The sequence below is a fragment of the Mustelus asterias genome, chromosome 16 (assembly GCF_964213995.1).
Source record: "Mustelus asterias chromosome 16, sMusAst1.hap1.1, whole genome shotgun sequence".
NCBI lineage: Eukaryota > Metazoa > Chordata > Chondrichthyes > Carcharhiniformes > Triakidae > Mustelus > Mustelus asterias.
The window spans coordinates 52,932,743-52,955,737 of record NC_135816.1 but is presented as its reverse complement, the minus strand read 5'-3'; the positions used below and the strand labels follow the sequence as shown (position 1 = coordinate 52,955,737).

General features: G+C 42.0%; 1 protein-coding gene across 2 annotated transcripts in view; it reads left to right on the top strand.

The window, feature by feature from the left end:
- sh3tc2 (SH3 domain and tetratricopeptide repeats 2) overlaps nucleotides 1-22,995 on the top strand; it is a 94,626-nt gene that overhangs the window by 33,609 nt on the left and 38,022 nt on the right. For both annotated transcript variants that reach the window (XM_078231123.1, XM_078231124.1), the window contains 5 exons: nucleotides 2,652-2,762; nucleotides 5,313-5,411; nucleotides 7,628-7,755; nucleotides 12,948-13,053; nucleotides 18,639-18,782. In XM_078231123.1, the coding sequence (XP_078087249.1) occupies nucleotides 2,652-2,762; nucleotides 5,313-5,411; nucleotides 7,628-7,755; nucleotides 12,948-13,053; nucleotides 18,639-18,782 (588 nt within the window). The remainder of the gene's footprint in view (nucleotides 1-2,651; nucleotides 2,763-5,312; nucleotides 5,412-7,627; nucleotides 7,756-12,947; nucleotides 13,054-18,638; nucleotides 18,783-22,995) is intronic.

Sequence of the window (22,995 nt, the reverse complement as noted above, 5' to 3'; positions counted from 1 at the left end):
GAAGTCTCACAACACCAGGTTAAAGTCCAACAGGTTTATTTGGTAGCAAAAGCCACTAGCTTTCGGAGCACTGCTCCTTCGTCAGGTAACTTACCTGACAAAGGAGCAGCGCTCCGAAAGCCAGTGGCTTTTGCTACCAAATAAACCTGTTGGACTTCAGCCTGGTGTTGTGAGACTTCTTACTGAGGACACTACCCAGGGAACTCTGCAGTGATGTTCAGGAACTGAGATGATTGACCTCCAACCTCCACAACCATCTTCCTGATTCCCAGTGATTCCAATTTTGATGACATAATTGGTCAAATGCTGCCTTGGTGTCAAGGGAAGTCACTCTCACTTCACCTCTGGAGTTCAGCTCTTTTGTCCATGTTTGAACCAAGGCTGTAATGAGGTCAGGAGCTGAGTGGCCCTGGCAGAACCCAAACTAAGCATCAGTGAACAAATTATTGCTAAGCAAGAGCTGCTCAGTAAAACTGTTGAAGACTCCTTCCAATCACTTTACTGATGATCCAGAGTAGATTGATGGGGTGGTAATTGGCCGGTTTGGATTTGTCCTACTTTTTCTGTGCAGCACCTACCTGGACAATTTTCCAATTGCTGGGTAGATGTCAGTGTTGTAGCTGTACTGGAATAGCTTGGCTCAGGGCGTGGCAACTTCTGTAGCACAGGTCTTCATTACTGTTTGCGGAATATTGTCAGGACCCATAGCCTTTGCAGTATTTTCACTATTGATTTTTCCTTGTTTCCTTCCATACCTATTGAATACCTCATTATATTATCACTATTACCTGGATATTCTCTAGTTCCTGCTCCTACATTTTCTGCAGCTCTGCTTCCTTTCTCTGAGCTAGAAGCAAATTGATTAAAAAATTATTTCTTGCGCTTACAACTTCTCAACTCTATTTCTAACAACCCTCATATGAAAACACATGTATTTGCATACCATGTTGTTTTTTTTTGCATTTTTGCTCCATTGAACTTTTGCCCTTTTACACTATTCTTTTTTATGTTGCCAATTACCGCTCCTAGTTGTCTCTGCTTCTTGTCTCTCTTCTGCATTCCCACATCTTTGTGCCCCTTCCCCACCATTTTAGTTTAAACCCTCCCTCTCTGCACGAATTAATCTGTCTGTGAGGACATTGTTACCTCCCTGTTCGAGAGCACCCTATCTGAGTTGTATGGGTCCCTCTTGCTCCTGAACTGGTTCCACCACGCTCGGAATCTGAAGCCCCTCTTTTCTACATTACTTAAATAGACTAACACTTACCAGGAAAGATGATATAGCATCCAGTTTACAGTTGCAGATTGATTAGTATAATTGTTGCAACAGTTCATGTGACTTTGCGAAATAGGTATGTTGCGATATTTCAAGGTGTTGGATTTGCATAAAATGCTGTCCTTCATCCAGGAACTGAGAGCTGAGATTCACTGTGAGAAATTTGTATTTATGAAAAGGGAAAAGGCCGTTTACCCAAACAAGCCAGTCCCTTTTATGAGACTTAAAATTCACCCATCTGACCTAACAACCACAGTTTCAGACTTTGCACAGGAATAATGAACACTCTGTTGTCAACCAGAGTGCCAGCTGAGATGACTTGTGGAGCCAGTCATCTCCAGACAAATACAATACATACTGTTGTCTGTTCTTGCCCCACAGCAGAGTGTAATTTTTTACGGTAGAAAAACATCCAAAATAGTTATGTTTAGGCTTGCAAATGAAGAAAGACGCTTAAGAGCTGCTTGTGACCTTAGAATGAATGGAAAAAAGCTGAAGGGGGAAATTCCCATTTCAAAATGCTGAGTTTATATTCTACCTTAAGCTTCTGCTAATGCCTTTTTCACCGGCAATCAGAGTACATGATAATAACAACCAATGACGGCGGCTCAGTGGCAAAATGGTTAGCACTGCAGCTTCACAGCGCCAGGGACCCAGTTCGATTCCCAGCTTGGGTCACTGTCTGTATGGAACCTGCACGTTCTCCCCATGTCTGCGTAGGTTTCTTCTGGATGCTCCGGTTTCCTTCCACAGTTCAAAGATGTGCGGGTTGGGTGGATTGGCTATGCTAAATTGACCCTCAGTGTCTGGGAGGACTAGCTAGAGTAAATGCATGGGGTTATGGGGATAGGGCTTGGGTGGCATTGTGGTCGGTGCAGACTCAGTGGGCTGAATGGCCTCCTTCTGCACTGTAGGATTCAATAATTCTATGATAACATGGTTGATTCTATTTCTATGTCCTAAAACAGTTATTTTAATTGGAATTCAGAACTTACTGTATGTGAAATCAGACATAAAACTCACACATACGAGTGGCTGGCATGCTTGGCACAGCTGCCTCACAGGACCTTGGATGACTGTCTGTGTGGAGTTTGCATGTTCTCCCTGTGTCTGCGTGGGCTTCCACCAGGTGCTCCAGTTTCTTCCCACAATCCAAAGATGTGCAGGTTAGGAGGATTGGCAGGGTAAATATGTGGGTTTGTGAGGGTGGGCCCGGGCGAGATGCTTTGTCGGGGAGTTGGTGCAGATGGGCTGAATGGCCTCTTTCCACACTCAAGGGATTCTATAATTCTAAGATTTGTGTTCTACCTCTTCAATGGTCTATAGTCTCTGCTATAAATACCTTTTAACTCTCACTCATTTTATCTCCTTACAGGGAAACAATCCCCTTTTGTATCTCTTAACTCTTCGGGTTACTGGTCCGATCTGCAGAGGCAGTCTGTTGAATCAGATGCAGAATCGACACATGGAGATAAAATGGCAATAGGTAATAATAGATAAGAAAACCTGTGTACAAGTTCCATTACCCAATTGCTGGGTGCATTTCTAACCTTCTAAATATCATAAGAAATATACAAATTAATTTTGAAACATTGGTTACAGCAGCTCTAATTGGTGATCAATGACTTTTGGCCATCCTTGAAAATTCCTTTTACCAAAGAAGTTTGTGTTTTTGACAAAGGTGAAGACACCACACCGAGTCTTGGAAATGTGATGGTATAAAATGAAACTGCTAACGTCATGAGTTTAGTGCATAGTTGAACTAAATTTCTCATCTAATTACATCATTTAAAAATCCTGACCACTGATTACTTTGCTATTAAGTCCTAAAATATCTAGAACTTGCAAATTATGAACAAACTTACTAAATATTATTCGCAAGATTTAAAATCTGAATAATAATGGCCTAATTTCACTGCCTTTTTCTCCCTTGCATGGGCCAAGTGGAATGGATACAAAGTTCACTCTGCTGGACTCCACATGAATTTGCTCCTGATTGCAGCTTCAGATTAATAACTGAGGCCAAATGCATCCAAGCATTTATTCTTTGGTAGTACCTTGCAATGGAAAGCTGTTGGAGAAATGCAGCCATTGCAATAAAACTTGAGCAGTGATGTATCAGGGCTGTCTGACTTCTGTCATCTGGGTAGCCTGTAGGTTCCACTTCTTTCTAAATGCAACTTGAAGGATTAAAGAAAGATATATTCACGCCTCATGTGGACACAACCTTTGTTCCTTTATTAGCATTCTCTTTGGCTGTTATATCCTGAAACCTTTTTTTTTTGCATTGCCCCTGCAGGATTACCATCCGCCCAAACAGGCAAATGGGGCCTTGGTTTAATACCTCCTTTGAGCACTGCATTGGGAAGGCTGGCCATCATAATCTTCTGAACAGCATATTAATAAAATAAAACATCATTCATCATTAATAAAATAAAACATCATTCATCACAAATGTGGCAAAACATGTAACTTTATCGTAGTCCTTCTCGTGTTCCTCTTGCCCCCTCCCCACTTCCACTGACTTAAAAACTTACATTTCCATCTTTCTTCAGTTCTGACGAAAAATCATTGACCTGAAACGTTCATTCTGTTTCTCTCCACAGATGCTGCCTGACCTACTGAGTTTTTCCAGTTTTTTTATTTCGTTCTTCATTCAGGTTTCCAGCATTGGCAGAGTTTTGCTTTTCTATCTCTTTCTGGCTGTCCTTGAGAGAAAAAGGGACTTAATTTCTTTGGTTCTTTAATATTTTTTGCCTTTTCCACTCATATATCCTCCAACTGGAAAGAGCTAAGCTGCAGGGCCTTGCGCTCCCCTGCCACTGCATTGCCTCTTGTGGACATAAGCAATTACCCCCTTCACATCAAGGTCCATGGGAACACATAAGGACAAAAAAAATGTCCTCCTGGCCTTAGGGTGCCATTTTCTTTTGCTGCATACATGGGACCAAAGCATTTCTCAGGCGCACTGGAAAGGAAAAGTGGGGCACGATGGTTAGCACTGCTACCTCACAGCGTCAGGGATCCAGGTTTGATCCCAACTTGTGTCACTGCCTGTGTGGAGTCTGCACGTTGTCCCCATGTCTGCGTGGGTCTCCTCCAGGTGCTCCGGTTTCTTCCCACAGTCCGAAAGATGTGCTGGTTAGGTGCATTGGCCATGTTAAATTCTCCCTCAGTGTACCCCAACAGGCACCGGCGTGTGACAACTCGGGGATTTTTACAGTATCGTAATTGTAGTGTTAATGTAAGCCTACTTATGACACTAATAAATAAACTTTAAACTTAACCCTTATATGTTCAGCAAGTAATATGATATTGGAAAATATTAAATCTGAATGGAGAGTTCATTTTTAAGCTGTTATGTTAGTGATAAAGGTCAATAATTTCTGGTCCCACCAGCAGCAGGTATCATTGTGGGTGCGATGCTAAAGTCCCAGCCAAAATTACATGTTTTGCTACATTTGTGATGAATGATGCTTTATTTTATTCATGTGCTGTTTGGAAGATTATGATGGCCAGCCTTCCCAATGCAGTGCCGAAGGAATGTTTCTGAAAGGACGTGTTAAATCAGTGCCCATTTGCCTGTCTGGGTGAATGCTAAAAGATCCCATGGCGCTATTTGGAAACAGAGCAGGGGAGCCATCATCGGTGTACGGACTTGTATTTGTCCCTCATGTCGCGTCACAAAAACAGATTATCTGGTTATTATCAGATTGCTGTTAGTTGGAGCTTGCTTTGTGCAAATTGCCTGCTGTGTTTCCTCACTGAGAACATTGATTACATTTCAAAAGTACTTAATTGCTTTGAGACATCTGGTGGTCGTGAAAAGTGCTATATAAATGAAAGTCTGTTTTTCTTCAGGAGGGCATTTTGTTCAGTCTTCAGAGTGCTGTTATGGAAGGAAAGATGAAATGAAAAATGTGGTAGTTGAATATTGCCTCAAAACCTCAGGCTCAGAACGTAACCTTATATTTAGGGTATGTAATAAATGATAAAGTAATATATATTAACAAGTTAATACTGAGAATCATTTTAGGTAAATGGGAGCATCAGTCTGAATCGCAGTCATTGGACCTGAACACAGATTGTGAAGAACATTCTCTGGGATCAACTGTGGAACTAGAATTTCCCAAAGGTACTATAAACTGCACTAAACAGATTCTCTTATATCGCAACTCAGTCTGTTTCACTGGCAGTGTCTCCAATATTATTGTCGCATGCTGCATTCAGCAAAGTGTTACCATCCAGAGAGACTTAGCAATAATAGAGTAGGAGCCTCAGTGCAGCTAAGGGCGGAGCAAAACACTCTTAATTACACAAGATATCCCAATTTAAACACTATTATAGCAAAAGTCATAAAGCAGATTATCAAAGACCTTCAGGCAATTATGAAAGCAATAGAAATCGGTGGAATGACTTTTTCCCTTTCACCCTCGAGTATGTTTAGGCCGGGTACTACATAGTACACTCTTAGTATTGATAACTGACACTGATTATGCTTTCAGTAACTGGGGTGGCACTTGCAGATGCCTCTGAAAGTTTCCACATGTTTCATAGTAGTTCAGTTAAGTGCTCCTGCATAACTTCCTAACCACAATGTGCTGCCCAGGGAGGTGGTGGGAGCAGGTACGACGGTGGCATTTAAGGGGCTTCTCGATGAATACGTGAATAGGATGGGAATGGAACGATACAGACTCCGTAAGTGCATATAGCTTTAGTTTAGGCAGGCATCATGATCGGCGCAGGCTTGGAGGCCTAATGGGCCTGTTCCTGTGATGTACTATTCTTTGTTCTTTGTTCATTTGAGCATATTCCACTGATTAATTAGATCAAAGCTAATCTTTACCAGAACTGTATTTTACCACCTTGGTACCAATCTTACTTAATGACACTTCAATCGACCCAGCATCCACAGTTTTTTGTATAATTCATGTTGTGTTAAAACATAACTCAATCTCCAAATATTTCCATGTGAAGAGAATACTCAAAATACCAAAACATGACAGCAGTACTGTTCAAGTGGTGGAAGTTTAAAGAGCAAATGGAAAGTGAAAGCCAAATGCCCATTTTATGTGCCAACTTCCCAAAATAAGTGTACAGTGCACCGTTTTGGTAGTTTGTCATGAAGGTTTGCTTATGAGGTCACCTTTTATGTCATAATACAACAGTTTCAATTGATGCAATGATACGTATGTGAAGTTTTGAAAGAGTAGTTTCTGGGAAGTGCTTTGCATAGAACTTCAGTCAAGGAAGAGGAAACTTGTTCTTGCACGCATAATTTGCCCATGCATATGTCTGTCGAAATACTGGCAAGCCTTACTTTGGCAATCTTCTTGAGACTATGGCTGGCATTATCCGGTCCCCGGGAAAATCCCAACCACAGTCTCAGGAAGTTTGCCAAAGTAAGGCAATCCTATCCAATTAATCTGTTTTCTCACCTGCTCCACGTCCTTTATTCTGTTTACCACTTCCTTTGGAACTGAAGTAAGTTCCAAAACAACATCTGAAACTCAATGTCCTCTTACATTGTTAAAGCTACCCAGTTGCAGGGAGCCCTAAAAAGAAATAGAATTTTATTTAAGGTATTATATCATCATAGACAGAGAATGAAGAACAAGAGGAATCTTATAGAAGTCATACACACACATAACACCATTAGACAGCCATAGTCTGGCCAGCAGTACTCAAGCAATCCCTTTAAATAGCTGTATTCCACTCTTTTTCCCTCAAGCTCAGGCCAACAGACTCAATTATGAATACATAATAAGGCTAACCTCAATGTTAAGTAAAGTGTGATTCAGCTAAGTGTGCTTTTAATTAGTTGATGGGAATTTGATCAGCCTTTAATGCTTTCTGTTAATTTCTGCCCCTTGTTTAATGAATATTTCTGTCCACACTTAATGGTGAGAGATTTCTTTCCTTGCACTAATTCAATAAGTTATAATTTCTCTTTGACCTACATGTTCAGGGGTCTCGAATCAGCATCAGTGAATCATGAACAATGAAGAGCACTCTCACCTCCAGTGGAGTAAGCTGTGTGCGAGGCTGTTCAAAATAGAAAAGCAAGTTACATACCAAAATGAATATTTTTAAAATTCATTTTGGGACGTGATCGTCTGTTTTGTACCTCAATTGTTCTCAAGAAGGTGGTGCTGAACCGCCTTCCTGAATTTCTGCAGTCCAATGGAAGTCCATAATGTAAATGAAAGAGCAATAATTCGTTGCACACATCCATAGTATTTAAAAGAATTGAACTTATTTTGTTAAAATTGAGGTACTTCATCAGTATAACTCATAGAGCAGTGTTGGGAAAGCCAAACTATACTGAATGAACTGTGCTTTTTTTTTCAGGTGTGACATTATCGTATTGTGTTACCAGGCAAAAATCTGGAGTTCTTGATCATAAGCTTCAGGAGAATGCAAGAAAGAGGTTGTGCATTCTAGAGGGTGAAAACAAAGACATTGTAACACTGTTTAATGTAAGTTACTTTCCTGTCTGTGAAATTTGTTTGAATTTCTCCAACCAAGTTTTTGTCTCTCCAATAGCACCAAGATGGCTCTATCAACTTTATCTGTGACTGTGACGATGCTATATAATCCCTCCTTAAACTCACTCCAGCCTTCGGCATGGTCAATCACAGAATCTCCTCCAGTGTTTCCACTATGGTCCCCTGCTCTGAGGCACTGCTCTTGCTCTTACTATTCAATCGTAGCTAGAATGTCTTCAGCAATGGCTTATCTTTACGTAGTGCATTATCTTCAATTCCCTGGTGGTGGAAGCAAGCACATTAGCAACATTTAAGAGGCATCTGGATGGCTACATGAATAGAGGCCAAGTAAGGGCAGAAGGTCTTTTTTTAGTTTAGTTAGGGCGTCTGGATCAGCACAGGCTTGGAGGGTCGAAGGGCCTGTTTCCGTTCTGTACTTTTCTGTGTTCTTTGTTCGTTTGTTCTGTTTGTGTTGTCGCACACCCATTGTTGGGTGAGTCACAAGTCCCTTCAGCAAAATACAGGGAAGACTGAAGTCATTAACATTGGTCCCTTCCCTAGTTTCTGCAGCATGTTACCTACTCCATCTCCTTTCAAACCACTGTCTCCGGTTGACCCAGGTTGTTCAAAGCGTCCTCAATCTACGTGACCCTGTACTGATCTTCTGACTTCACAATCCTCAATATTATAAAGAGCACCTGATTGCAGGTTCATAACATCATCCATCTCTACCCTAACCTCAGCTCATTTGTGTTGAAACATGCATCCAAGCTTTTATCGCCTCTTGATTACTTGATTACTTGATTACTCTATTTTGCTCACAGTTAGTTTCCCATCCTTCAAACTTCTTAAACTCAGCTCATTGAAAACTCTGCCCCTATCGTAACCCATATCAATCCTGCTTGCCCATTGCCATTGGCCTCGCTTGCCTATGCTTTTTATTTTTTAGCGGGGTGTGGTCGTCACTGGTTAGACCAATATTTATTGCCCATGCCTAATAGCCCCTGAGAATGTGATGTTGAGCCACCTTCTTGAACCACTGCATTCCTTGTGGTGTAGATACACCCACAGTGCTGTTAGGAAAGGACTTCCAGGAATTTGGCCCAGTGACAGTAAGGGAACCGCGATTATAGTTCCAAGTCAAGATGTTGTGTGGCTCGGAGGGGAACTTGCAGGTAGTGGCGTTCCCGTGCATCTGCTGCCCTTGTCCTTCTAACTGAAAGAAGTTGTGAGTTTGGAAGGTGCTGTCGAAAGAGTACTGATAAGTTGCTGCAGTGCATCTTGTAGATGGTACACACTAATGCCACACTGATACCAATGTGTGTAGTGATGGAGGGAGTGAATGTTAAAGGTGGTGGATAGGGTTCCAATCAAGTGGGTTGCTTTGTCCTGGATGGTATTGAGCTTCCTGAGACCTGTTGGTTCCTGATTCTCAGTGTTTCAAATTTCTGGTCCTTGTGTTTAAATCCCTCCATTGCCTAATGCTTCCTTATCCCTGTAACATTGGCCAGCAGCAGAGAATGCCCAACACCTAAATTCTCCATTCAGGAGTAAATAGTCTTTTAAGAAGCCCCTCTTCCATCCTTTCTACTCCCACTGTGGGTGTTGGGGGTGGCGCTGTGCCTTCAATAGCCCTAGACCCACACATGGAAATTTACCCTCTACCTCATTCTACTTTATTGAGGCTTTCCTCAAAACCCAACCTTTTGATCAAGTTTTTCATTACCTCTCCTAATATTTCCTCTGCTTCAGTATTTTCACATTTCTGTAAAGTGCTTCAGGATATTTTTCTCCATTATAGACAATACGTAAATATAAGGAGTTGGTATTTGTCAAAAGAACAGATATCACAATGGTGCTTTTTAAATTATTTTCTGCAAATTGGGCATTGTTTGTTGCAATTTGTTGCCTTTGAACTGAGTAGCTTGCTATGCCATTTCAGAGGCAGTTAAGAGTTAACCACATTGTTGTGGGTCTGTAGTCACATGCAGGCCAGGTAAGGATGGCAGATTTCCTTCCCGAAAGAACATTGGTGAACCAGATGGGTTTCTACAACATTTTTTGATAGCTGTCACCATTATTGAGACTAGTTTTATATTCCAGATTTTATTAATTGAATTGAAACTCCACCAGTTGCCATAGTGGGATTTGAACCCGTATCCCAAGAGCAATGTTTTCTGAATTACAACCCAGCAACATCACCATTACACCACCATTTTCTTTTTTCTTTCTGGTTGTGCCTCCTTTTGGTTCTGATTGTCGAAATTAAATGTAACTTTTTCCAAACTGATCTTCGTAACTTGAGATCACTTTTGATTAAAACACAAGTTTGGACTTTTTGCAGCGTTTTCATAATATTGTTCTGTAACTTCAGCCAAACTCTTTAGATAAATAGTGTAAATGGCACTATAACTATAACAAAGGCTTGTATTTATTTAGCACCTTCAATAGAATAGAATGCCCCAATATAGCTCACAGGAACATTATAAAACTAAATTTTAAGGCGAACTATGGAAAAGTATTAGGGATGACGATCAAAAGCTTGCTCAAAGAGATATATTAATGAGCATATTGAAGGAGGAAAGAGATGTGAGACAGAGAGGTTTAGGGAGGAAAATTGCAGAGTTTAGAGGTTAAATAGCTGAAGGACTGCAACCACTGGTGGAGCAATTAAAATTGGGATGCTTAGGTTGCCAGTGCAGATACCTTGGAGGGTTAGGGACTGGAGGCGATCACAGAGATAGGGAGGGCAGGACCCTGGAGGGATTTGAAAACAAAAATTAGAATTTTAAAATCGAGGCACTGCATGAGCGAGAACCAATGTAGGTCAGCAAGCAACAGGGACTAGTTAGGACAGGAACAGCAGCGCATTGGATGATAAATTTACAGAGGGTAGAATGTTGGAGGCCAGCCAACTGCACATTGGAATTGTCAAGTTTAGATGTAACAAATGCAAGGATGAAGATTTCAGCAGCAGATAAGCTGAGAGAAAAGAAGGTGATGTTATTGAGGTGGAAATGGATGGTCTTAGTCATGGACATGTTTTTGGAAGGTTAGCTCAGTTGGGGAACCACAATGGAACCATAACCTTGAGTCAAGAATCAGGAAAAGGGCGGCACGGTAGCACAGTGGTTAGCACTGCTGCTGCACAGCTCCAGGGTCCCAGGTTCGATTCCTGGCTCGGGTCACTGTCTGTGTGGAGTTTGCACATTCTCCTCGTGTCTGCGTGGGTTTCCTCCAGGTGCTCCGGTTTCCTCCCACAGTCCAAAGATGTGCGGGTTAGGTTGATTGGCCAGGTTAAAAATTGCCCCTTAGAATTCTGAGATGCGTAGGTTAGAGGGATTAGCGGGTAAATATGTGGGGGTAGGGACTGGGTGGGATTGTGGTCGGTGCAGACGCGATGGGCCGAATGGCCTGCTTCTGCACTGTAGGGTTTCTATGTTTCTAAAAGAAATCAGGCATTCAACATTCCCTTTGAAAAATATTGTCCCTCTTAACTTCTCATAAAACTGTCAGTCAGAGGTAGTGAAAGTCCCATTGTGGAAAACCTGCAATCCACATCACACCTCTTAATCAGTCCAAATAAACTCTTCAAAGAAAGATCAGGTTATCACAAGGTAATAAAGATGTCGATAGCACAAATCTAGCACTCGCCTTTGTAACTGAATAACAGATCCCTGCTGAGCTGAGTGCATTTGTCATTATTAAAGCTCAACCAAGACTATCTAGCAAAACAGATGTCTGGCCTTCTGTTCAGTCTGCTTCTGTTGATAAAGTTTTCAGATGGCCTCACTATGAATGCTTGGCTGGGCAAATGGACTCAGCCTGGCAGGAGTCAGTTTGCACAGTTGTAAATGAACTGCTTGCTTTGTTTGATTGACAACTTTATTACCCTGTAATAAATTGATCTTCCTTGATTCAATGCCTGTTTATTTATTTTGCAAATATTAATGGTTTCCCGTATAGGAATTTCACTGGTTGTGTTTGATTGATTTATGAGAAGGTAAGATGGACAACATTTTTCAAGGGATTTTTGAATGGCTGTTTCATTTTTATTTCATGAACATTACAAAGACTTGCTGGGTTATTTCATGGTTCATTGCTTATGTACCTAGCAAATACTGGGTGAGTAGACATGGTTGGGACATGGGATGTATGAGGGGGATAAAGGGAGCATGTAGGGAGCATTGGAATTATGAGGGGGCATGGGGTCATGGGAAATAAGAGTTGCATGAAGAGGGCATGGATTTGGAGGGGCGGTGAAGTGGAGGAAGCGGGTCGAGGGATGAGGGCTAGAGGGCCTAATAAACCAATAATAGACCGGGCCAATGTTGCAGTAACCAGTGGCAGGCCTTCTAACCTGCCGGCCTTATCATCCACCTGCCTCCGTTGCTGCCTTAGGCCTGCCATTGGAGTCAGTGGGTCCATCTCCAGCCCATGCCTGCTTACTCGAAACAGAAGTCGATTTGGTGAGCTTCTCCAGGACATAGATTTCCTGACTCCAGGAAATTTGGCATGTCAGCTACGACTCTGACCAACTTTTACAGATGCACTATAGAAAGCATTCTTTCTGGCTGTGTCACAGCTTAGTATGTCTCCTGCTCTGCCCAAGACCGCAAGGAACTACAAAAGGTTGTGAATGTAGCCCAATCCATAATGCAAACCAGCCTCCCATCCATTGACTCTACCTACACTTCCCTCTGCCTCGACAAAGCAGTCAGCATAATTAAGGATCCCACGTACCCTGGACATTCTCTCTTCCACCTTCTTCCTTCGGGAAAAAGATACAAAAGTCTGAGGTCACGTACCAACCAACTCGAGAACAGCTTCGTCCCTGCTGCTGTCAGACTTTTGAATGGACTTGCCTTACAATTAAGTTGATCTTTCTCTACACCCTAGCTATGACTGTAACACTACATTCTGCACTCTCTCGTTTCCTTCTCTATGAATGTTATGTTTTGTCTGTATAGCGCACAAAAAACAATACTTTTCACTTTATGTTAATACATGTGACAATAATAAATCAAACCAAATCAAAATCTCCATAGGAAAATCCGACTTGTGTTTTACTATCTAATTACTGCTTTCCTTAGGAAAGAATATGGAATTGTAGAGCTTGCACTGAGCAATTGTTCCCTAATTGCACCTGGCTTTTAAATTATATATTTTTTTGATTTTTTCAGGAATTGTCAGCAAGATTGGTATCCATACATGCAGAAAAGGATCTCTTTGTTCTCACCTTTAAAACTGTTGAAGAAATCTGGAAATTTACAACTTATCTTTCTCTAGGTATGGAGATAAATTATATTAGTTCCGTTAAAAAATAGATAACTTTAACATTTATTAATTATCAGACCATCCAGCCAACAATGACATGCCATAAAACCCAATGGGGAGGAAATTGATGGGGGAGAATAACCTCAAAAGTAAAATATTCCCTCCAATATTTCCTTGGGTTTTGTTTTAATTCAGGGACTTCACACGGTGTTATAATGTATATCATTTCATTGTCTTCTACAATGACTGTGCTAATAAACTATGAAGAGGCCAGCAAAATACTAAGGGAGAAAATATTGACCGTTGAAATTTCAAATTTCAGCCTGTTGAATAGATGGCTTACAGAAATTACCAACCTAGTCGTTGGGGCAGCACAGTGGCACAGTGGTTAGTACTGCTGCCTCACAGCGCCTGGGACCTGGGTTCAATTCCCGGCTCACTATCTGTGTGGAGTTTGCACATTCTCCCTGTATCTACGTCGGTTTCCTCCGGATGCTCTGGTTTCCCCCCACAGTCAAAAAGACTTGCTGGTTAGATGCATTGGCCATTCTAAATTCTCCTTCAGTGTACCTGAACAGGCGCCGGAGTGTGGCGACTAGAGGATTTTCACAGTAACTTCATTGCAGTGTTAATGTAAGCCTACTTGTGACTAATAAATAAGATTTATTCACATTTGCAGCTCTAGTGAGTTACGTTATTCACAATCAGGTATGTTGTAAACTTTCCTGATTTGTGTTTGTGATGTTATTTTCAGTGATGGTGCTGTGTTACAGATCACTCAGGGAGTGTGAGTTGCTCTGGCAACCTGCACTTTTACACTCATCTGGTAATCTGGAGCAATGGATAGTGGTGGTTACTGGCTCCAACTTTCTTTCCATCACATGGCTGACCTGGAGTCTCTCCTGATCTTACCTTCAGCCATTGGCCTGTGTTGGAGGGCTTGCGGGTTGATACCCAACCTGTTTGTTGGTGTTATGAGTGCATCTTCCTTGCCATCAAGTCCTGGAGTAGGACAGTGGTTGTCAGCCAGGTGTGTTAATCTGTGACAGCAGTGACATGAATTCACTACGACTGCAGTTCAATGAATGTTGTACAATATCACCTCTCTCCCAATTATGTGAATTCATTTGAGGAGCCTGTTATCCAGTGCCGTCAGCATGACACCATGCCATCAGCAAGAATAATAAATAATTTGACAATATGGAATCAACAACTCCACCAAATGTTATATATACCAGTGCATGCTTTTCAGTGACATATCTTACAGTTAAAGTGATGTTAAACTGCTCTGAGTATTGGATTACAGAGTCATCTTTATCCTTTATGTTTCTATCAATTTGTGGCAACGCTCCAATTTAAATAGCCTGTTTATGTGGTCTTGCCCATCGGCTGTACAGCTTTTTTTATTCATTCATGGGACGTGGGCGTTGCTGGCTGGCTAGCACTTATTGCCCATCCCTAGTTGCTTTTGGAGGGCCATTGAAAGTCAACCACGTTGCTGTGGGTCTGGAGTTGCGTGTAGACCAGACCAGGTAAGGACAGAAGATATCCTTACCTAAAAGATATTAGTGAACCAGATGGGTTTTTCCTGACAATTGGCAATGGTTTCATGGTCTTCAGTAGATTCTTAATTCCAGATTTTAAAAAAAATTGAATTCAATTCCACCATCTGCCAGGGCGGGATTTGAACCTAGTTCCCCAGAACATTAGCTGAGTTTCTGGATTAATAGTCTAATGATAGTACCACTAGGCCATCATCTCCTCTCACTTAATTTCATAATTAGAAAGAGGGTTGGTACTTTGCCTTTGAATAGATCCGGAGGGTGAGGCAACCTGCTTATAGCGTAAACTTGGAAAATCACTTCTGTGTTTTGTATTTTTGCAGTGATGTATCAAATACCCTGTTTGGAATTGACACCCAGCTATGTATTATTCTTTGTTTACCAATCACTGGGCTGTTTATGCAGCTCGTGACTGCTATCAAACCAACACAGCCTTGCACCAACATTGTAACACTATCATTGTTTTGGATCTTCAGTCACATAGTGACTGAAGGAAGGCCAGAAAATTCTGTGGAGAGAGGAAAGAGGTTCGATTAAAATTTCTGCTTTGTTGAAACATTAACCCAACAATTTTTTTCTTTTTCTGCGGGTACTCCCTTCGGGTTGAGTGCTTCCAGAAATTTCTGTTTTTATTTCAAACTTCCAGTATCTGTAGTATTTTTCCCTCTTGACAGTTAAAAGCAACTTTCGTCTCGGACGATTTCAGTGCTCGGAAAAATTGGAACTTTATTTCGATGCCAAGGACCAACCTAAAAATTCTGGAAGGTGATGTAATTGTTTGCCAGCTGACTAGGGTTTCCGGATAACAGTATTTTCAATTCATCCACATACAATAATCCTGCTGTCTGACAGGATGAATAACTAACAGAGCTGCTCTTTCAGTAAACCAGGCATCGTGTGTGGAGAGAATGAACTAGTTAAAACCTTTTTGTCAAGGGCTGTGCCTGAAACTTAACCAGTCTGTGAGGCATCCCCAAAGTTGCTGCCTGACTTATGGGGAATTCAGTAAGAAGTTTAACAACACCAGGTTAAAGTCCAACAGGTTTATTTGGTAGCAAAAGCCACACAAGCTTTCGGAGCTCTTAGCCCCTTCTTCAGGTGAGTGGGAATTCTGTTCACAAACAGAGCTTATAAAGACACAGACTCAATCTACATGAATAATGGTTGGAATGCGAATACTTACAACTAATCAAGTCTTTAAGAAACAAAACAATGTGAGTGGAGAGAGCATCAAGACAGGCTAAAAAGATGTGTATTGTCTCCAGACAAGACAGCCAGTGAAACTCTGCAGGTCCATGCAACTGTGGGAGTTACAAATAGTGTGACATGAACCCAATATCCCGGTTGAGGCTGTCCTCGTGTGTGCGGAACTTGGCTATCAGTTTCTGCTCAGCGACTCTGCGCTGTCGTGTGTCGCGAAGGCCGCCTTGGAGAACGCTTACCCGAATATCAGAGGCCGAATGCCCGTGACCGCTGAAGTGCTCCCCAACAGGAAGAGAACAGTCTTGCCTGGTGATTGTCGAGCGGTGTTCATTCATCCGTTGTCGCAGCGTCTGCATAGTTTCCCCAATGTACCAATGCAGACTATGCAAACTATGCAGACGCTGCGACAACGGATGAATGAACACTGCTCGACAATCACCAGGCAAGACTGTTCTCTTCCTGTTGGGGAGCACTTCAGCGGTCACGGGCATTCGGCCTCTGATATTCGGGTAAGCGTTCTCCAAGGCAGCCTTCGCGACACACGACAGCGCAGAGTCGCTGAGCAGAAACTGATAGCCAAGTTCCGCACACACGAGGACAGCCTCAACCGGGATATTGGGTTCATGTCACACTATTTGTAACTCCCACAGTTGCATGGACCTGCAGAGTTTCACTGGCTGTCTTGTCTGGAGACAATACACATCTTTTTAGCCTGTCTTGATGCTCTCTCCACTCACATTGTTTTGTTTCTTAAAGACTTGATTAGTTGTAAGTATTCGCATTCCAACCATTATTCATGTAGATTGAGTCTGTGTCTTTATAAGCTCTGTTTGTGAACAGAATTCCCACTCACCTGAAGAAGGGGCTAAGAGCTCCGAAAGCTTGTGTGGCTTTTGCTACCAAATAAACCTGTTGGACTTTAACCTGGTGTTGTTAAACTTCTTACTGTGTTTACCCCAGTCCAACGCCGGCATCACCACATTATGGGGAATTAACAGAATATTGTGTTTTTATTTGTTTCAGAGTTCCAGGATCTATGCTTTCTCCCCCCCCCCCCTTTTCGTTTAGAATTGCTTTCTTGATGGTTCAACTAGTTAATTAAGAAAATAGCTAAATTATTCAAAGGTCCCAAATCTGCTTCTGCATTTACAGGAAGTTGGTTGATTTAATCAGCAAGGGCTATGTTAAATTTTTTTTCACTTTTTTCCATGCCCTCATTCGCTCCCTAGCCACCTGTCTTGGTTGCTCATCTGTACCTGTTTTGCTCACTTTCCTTCTCTGCTGTTCCCCTCATTTCAGCTGTCTGTTTAAATTTACTCTTGCCTTTCCTTCTCACTCTCTCTATGTTTTTTACTGACTCCCTCTCATACACTGGCTGCTTTCTCTCATAAACTCATGTGGATCCTACAGTTCAGGTAACACCAAACTGACTTCCTTTCAAAGTTGATGCTGATAGCCCTGAGGATTATGGTGCTGCCAATACTGTCTCTTTCTCTCTCGTGCGCTCTGTTTGTCTTTTTTGTTGGGTTGTAGACTAGTTTGTTTCAGAGTCGTGTGTGTATGGCAGATTTGCATGCTTATCTCCCTGGGTAGGGTGGTGTGTTCAGATTACAATCAACTAGTTATATTGGAGTTAATTCAAAATATGTGGTTTGCTGGCTCAGAAGGGAGGCAAGGCGTCTGTGTTGAAGTTTCATTGTGGCTTATCGTGTTCAACACAGGATGTCCAATATTTTGCAAACGCGGGTCAGAAACTCATATGAAACTCGTAGGAAAATCGACAAGTTGGCTGTATGCTAATACAACAATGCAAGCCCTGCTTTGGAGAAAGTGCAAAGAAGGTTCGCCAGCTTGTTGCCTGGTCTCGAGGGTGTCGGCTATGAGGAGAGGTTGAGTAAACTGGAAAAATGGAGGCTGAGGGGAGACCTGATAGGGATCTACAAATTTGAGAGGCATAGACAGGGTGGATAGTCAGAGGCTTTTTCCTAGGGTGGAAGTGTCAATTACAAGGGGGCACAGGTTCAAGGTGAGAGGGGGAAAGTTTAAGGGAGATGTGTGGGGGATGTTTTTCACGCAGAGTGGTGGGTGCCTGGAATGCACTGCCAGAGGAGGTGGTGGAAGCAGGCACATTAGCAACATTTAAGAGACATTTGGATTGGTGTAGGAATAGGGAGGGAATAGAGGGATATGGACCGAGTAAGGGCAGAAGGTTAGTTAGGGCATTATGATCGGCACAGGCTTGAAGGGCCTGTTCCTGTGCTGTACTTTTCTTTCTTCTTTGTTCTATATGTAGAAAATTAGAACACGGCTGCACAGAAAAAATAAGGTGGAAAATCGAATCAATGTCCCTGTTCATCACTCAATGACCATTGCCAGAAAGTGTATATATGTGGACATATGTTGTGGACTGGCCCCTACTTAACTGTGATATATTCCATGAATAGTCTTCCAAAATACACAATGTAAGGTCATAAGAGAAAAATGGCCAGTTGGTTGAATTAAGTGATGATGATGGACACTCACGGAACTGTATCTCAGAATGAGCTAGTGCCTTCGGGAGCGAGGAAGAACATGCCTAGCTGAACTCAAGTACTTTGCCTGTGCAGTAAACTTTTCTTACAAAAACAAAATACTGTGGCTGCTGGAAATCTCTTGAAGGGTGACAGTCCTGAAACAGTCCTGTTTCTCTCTCCACAGTTGCTGCCAGATATTTTGAGTGTTTCCGGTATTTTCTGTTTTTATTATTCTGTTTTCTTAACATGAATGCGTATGAAGAGTGACCAAGAATCTCCGCTCTTAACCCCATTGTTGTTAATACTCTTATTCCAATAGGATTTGTTGGGCGATGTTTGGAGAACTTGTTGTTAGATCAACGTTTCTGGTTGAATGTTTCTCTTGTGGAAGATGTGAAGATTCAAGTTGAAGTGAATGAAGCTGATTTGTCGATGATGTATTTGGATCTTCTATTACAGGAAGGTAAGATAATGAAAGGTGAATGTGCTGGATCAGGAACAGTTTTAACAACACCAGGTTAAAGTCCAACAGGTTTATTTGGTAGCAAGTACCATTAGCTTTCGGAGCGCTGCTCCTTCGTCAGATGGAGTGGAAATCTGCTCTCAAACAGGGCACAGAGACACAAAATCAAGTTACAGAATACTGATCAGAATGCAAATCTCTACAGCCAACCAGTTCTTAAAGATTATCTTTAAGCTAATGGTACTTGCTACCAAATAAACCTGTTGGACTTTAACCTGGTGTTGTTAAAACTGTTACTGTGTTTACCCCAGTCCAACGCCGGCATCTCCACATCTGGATCAGGAATGCAGACGGAAAATTGAAATTGGATATACACGGAGTCAGAAATTAGAATTCAGATTCAGAACTATAACTTTCTGGATCCCTGGGTTGGGATTTTACTGGCTTATCCCAGCCATCGATGGGCCGAGTGAGCTAATAAAATCGCACAGGAATCGAGAGAACAGGGTCATGACCGATTTCTCGGCTCTCGCCATCTTACGAGAGCTGGATTTCCAGCGAGGTCAAGGAAATGGGCGAGAGGCCGAATAAGTTATGTTAATTCATTTTATTATTGATTTGCATGTCCTTAGTGAGTCCGGCACTGAATCATCCAGGCTCTCTTGCCTTTATGGCCTCGCTGGGAGAGGTGCTCTGCGACGAGGAAAACGCCTGCTCCCCATGAATGGGGAACAGTCGTGTTATCCAGCCATTGTGGCACCCCAGGGAGGCTGAGGGAAAGGGGGCTGCCCCTTGGGCAGTGTCAGCGTGGCAGTGCCACCCTGGCAACTTGGCACTGTCAGGCTGACACCTTGGTAATGCCCACTGTGCACCTTGGCACTGCCGACGAGGCAGTGTATTGGGGGGCAATGGGGCGGGGCCTAGGGGGGCAATGAGGTGGGGCTTTTAGGGGGCAGGTCCTGAAGTGGGAAGGGCCTGAAGGGGTGGCCTGATTGAGGAGGGAGGGGGGCCTGCTGCCACTCTGCCTGTGATCGAACCAAGGGGAGTTGGGCTGCTGAGCACTCTGCATCGCGATCGGATGGGGGGAGGGGCGATCGGTCCATGAATTGGGGTTTTAAGCTGAATCACATGTTCAAAACGTGATGTTGCATTTTCAAACCACCAACAAACTTCCAGGAGCGTGATACCTCATCTGATGTGTATTAAATTATCCCAAGATTGAAATAAGGCTCCATGAAAAGGCACTCGCTATATCTGTGAAGTAAAATTTGAACAGCCATTTTGTACTCATGTCAGCAGCAGTTTTGTTCCTTTTTTTGTACAAATAATCATTGCCTATGAAAGTAATAAGCCCACAATGACTACTGAATTAGTGAACCCTGGCATTGGTATAAGTGATTCAGAGTTAATAAGAGATGCACGTAGTTTTGCAGCTTGAGCAAGGTAACATTCGGTAATGTGACACTCCCAGGGTCAACAGGAAGCTCATGACAACTCATCAATAAAACATGTCAGCATGTTCACCAGTGACATAACACTTTAATAACTTTATATTTAATGCATCTTGTCTCCTAACCCAAGCTATGGCTTTCTTGTGCCTATTGACCCACTGTACACTTCCCAGAACCAATGATCCCTAATGTGTACAGTGAGAAGTTAAAAAGAAAACCCTTGAAAATAAGTAGTTCATTGAGAACGTTTTCCTACTTTTGAAAAAAAAATCTAAAGTACAAGGTAATAAAAGTATTAATCACCAGACCCTTTGAAGTTTCAAAAACCACACACCAAAGTTCCTTGAAACCATGTACTTGTGTAAACAAACATTGTGAGATTGACAGCAGAGGCAGAGAGCCTGGGTTGTCAGTCAAACAATGTTTCATTTGGGAAGCAGGTGTCCTCGTATTATAATAGCTGTCTGGGCTCTCAGTCAATCATACATGAGACATTTTCTCATGGGTCGGTTTGCTTGACTTGAATCTACAACCAGCCCCTGGCAGTTTCTCCTGAGGCGGGTGTGTCAAACTGAAAATATTCCCAACTTCCCCTACCCATCTTGGCAGCTCACAAAAGTTGACCGGCCATGACAGTGACTCTGAGAGACAAAAATATAGGGTGGAATGGGGTTTGGAACCTGGTCACCTTTTAGAAGCCGCAAAACGGGTCCCATACCACTTGTGTCATTCCATCCCTATAAAAAAATCCAGCCCTTATACTGTGACATGCTTTATATCACATCTTTATGCCATTTTATAGCCAGCAGTAAGTGTGTAATGGTGACAATGGGTATTTCACTGCTAGGCAATTATCTTCCTCTTTACAGAATGTGATGGTCAATCCTTTCCAAACATGCCAACCCAAAATAGGTCAAGCCTGTATCTGACATGAAGCTTTGTTTGAATATCAGTGAATCCAGATATGGAACTTAGTGCACCTGATTCCCCAATGTACGCTCGTGTTGAGTGAATTGCAGCTGCTTACAGCTGAAGTTGAGAGTTTGATATTTTGGGGATCTAATTGTAGGACATTCTAATTACGATAGTCAAATTTCTACAGGTTCAGTTACAGTAAAATTTACTTTCTACGATCTTAAACGAAAAATGATATCATTTTGGAGCATTATTGCAAGAGTTGAAGAGTTCGGATTCAGCCTTATGAAGCAGGTCTATTTGGAGCTTTTAACAACACATTTAGTTAAAACAACAGCATTTTCCCTCGTATCTCAGTTGGTACAACTGTTGATTCAGAACTTATCACTAAATCTCAGCAAATTGATAGTTTGCCAGGTACAATCTAATTAGAAGGTGTGAAAGAGTGGAGTTGCAGCAGAACTTGCGTTTTGTCATATCCATAGCTTTCACCAAGCACTGATCAGAATGCTGTGCTGTCCTAAAGTTCATTAGTGACTTTCATTCTGCAATGTTATTTTTGGGCTAGACTCTAAATGATAACAATGGCAGACTAACTCAGGAGTTGATTTAATAATCAAATTGACTACATGTCGGAGCCAAATAAAAATCCTTCATGCAAACATTTCTTTTCCTCTCGCGAGCTAACTGATTACTAAATGAACTATTTTGCAGACACTGTTATGAGGCAGTAACACTGGACAGATAGTATAGGTTCTTTTGACCTTGCCATTTATTTTATGGCGAGAGCTTCTATCATGGCTTTTACTTCAGGCATGCTATAAATTGCTGAGGTTTCGTTTCCAGCTGAAAGGATGCGAATGAACCTGTGATGCCCTTTCTGACCCATGATAAGGGAATGTTGCACCTTACTCTGGAATGCTGATATGGAGGAACCTATCAGTTCCACTTAAATCAGCATCAGGGTACTGAGTCACATCCTCCTTTTGCTTATTCTGCGGTTTCTCGTGGATTTACCTATTTCAGGTTTAAAGGGAATTTGTGCCTGAAAGGTCACGGGAACAAAGCTAGCTGAGTTTAAACTAGATTTGTGAATGCATACACTAAAGCATTTGTATCTTGACACCTCAGATATTGCAATAATGTTGCTTGATATGCAGAAATTATTTTATTCAAATGAAAATTTTGATTTGATTTATTATTGTCACATGTATTAGTATGCAGAGAAAAGTATTGTTTCCTGCGCACTATACAGACAAAGCATTCCATTCATAGAGAAGGAAAGGAGAGAGTTCAGAATGTAGTGTTACAGTCATAGCTAGGGTGTAGAGAAAGATCAACTTAATGAAAAGTTGTTGCAAGTACCATTTGAATTATGAACCCTTTTGTGTAATGTTTCAGAGTCAGGAATTTAAGTCACTGATTAAGATGAATTAATTTGTTTGGAGGAACTTTATTTCTTTTTAGGTTTTCCCAAGGATAGTTTTCATGTGCCTGATATTTATGGGAAGGTTGAGAAAGGACGTGGTCATGTGAAGGGAATCTGGAAGACCTGGGTTGCAGAGATCCTGCCAGTTTTAATGGCAGGACTACCTTATGCTGTTATTTCTTTCTTCTGTTTTCCACCAAGTTCCAGGGTGCAGTGTGAGAGCCTGATTTAAATATGTTAATGAGGTGCAGTTGGCGTATTACTGACCAACATAGAAAATGGCCAAGGCTTTTCTTTATTCATTCATGGGATTTGGACATCGTTGGCAAATCCAGCATTTGTTGTTAGTTTGTTATCCTCCTTATCCTGGGAGGGACATAAGATCACAATGTCCTTCATTGGGTCCTATCTTGTACTG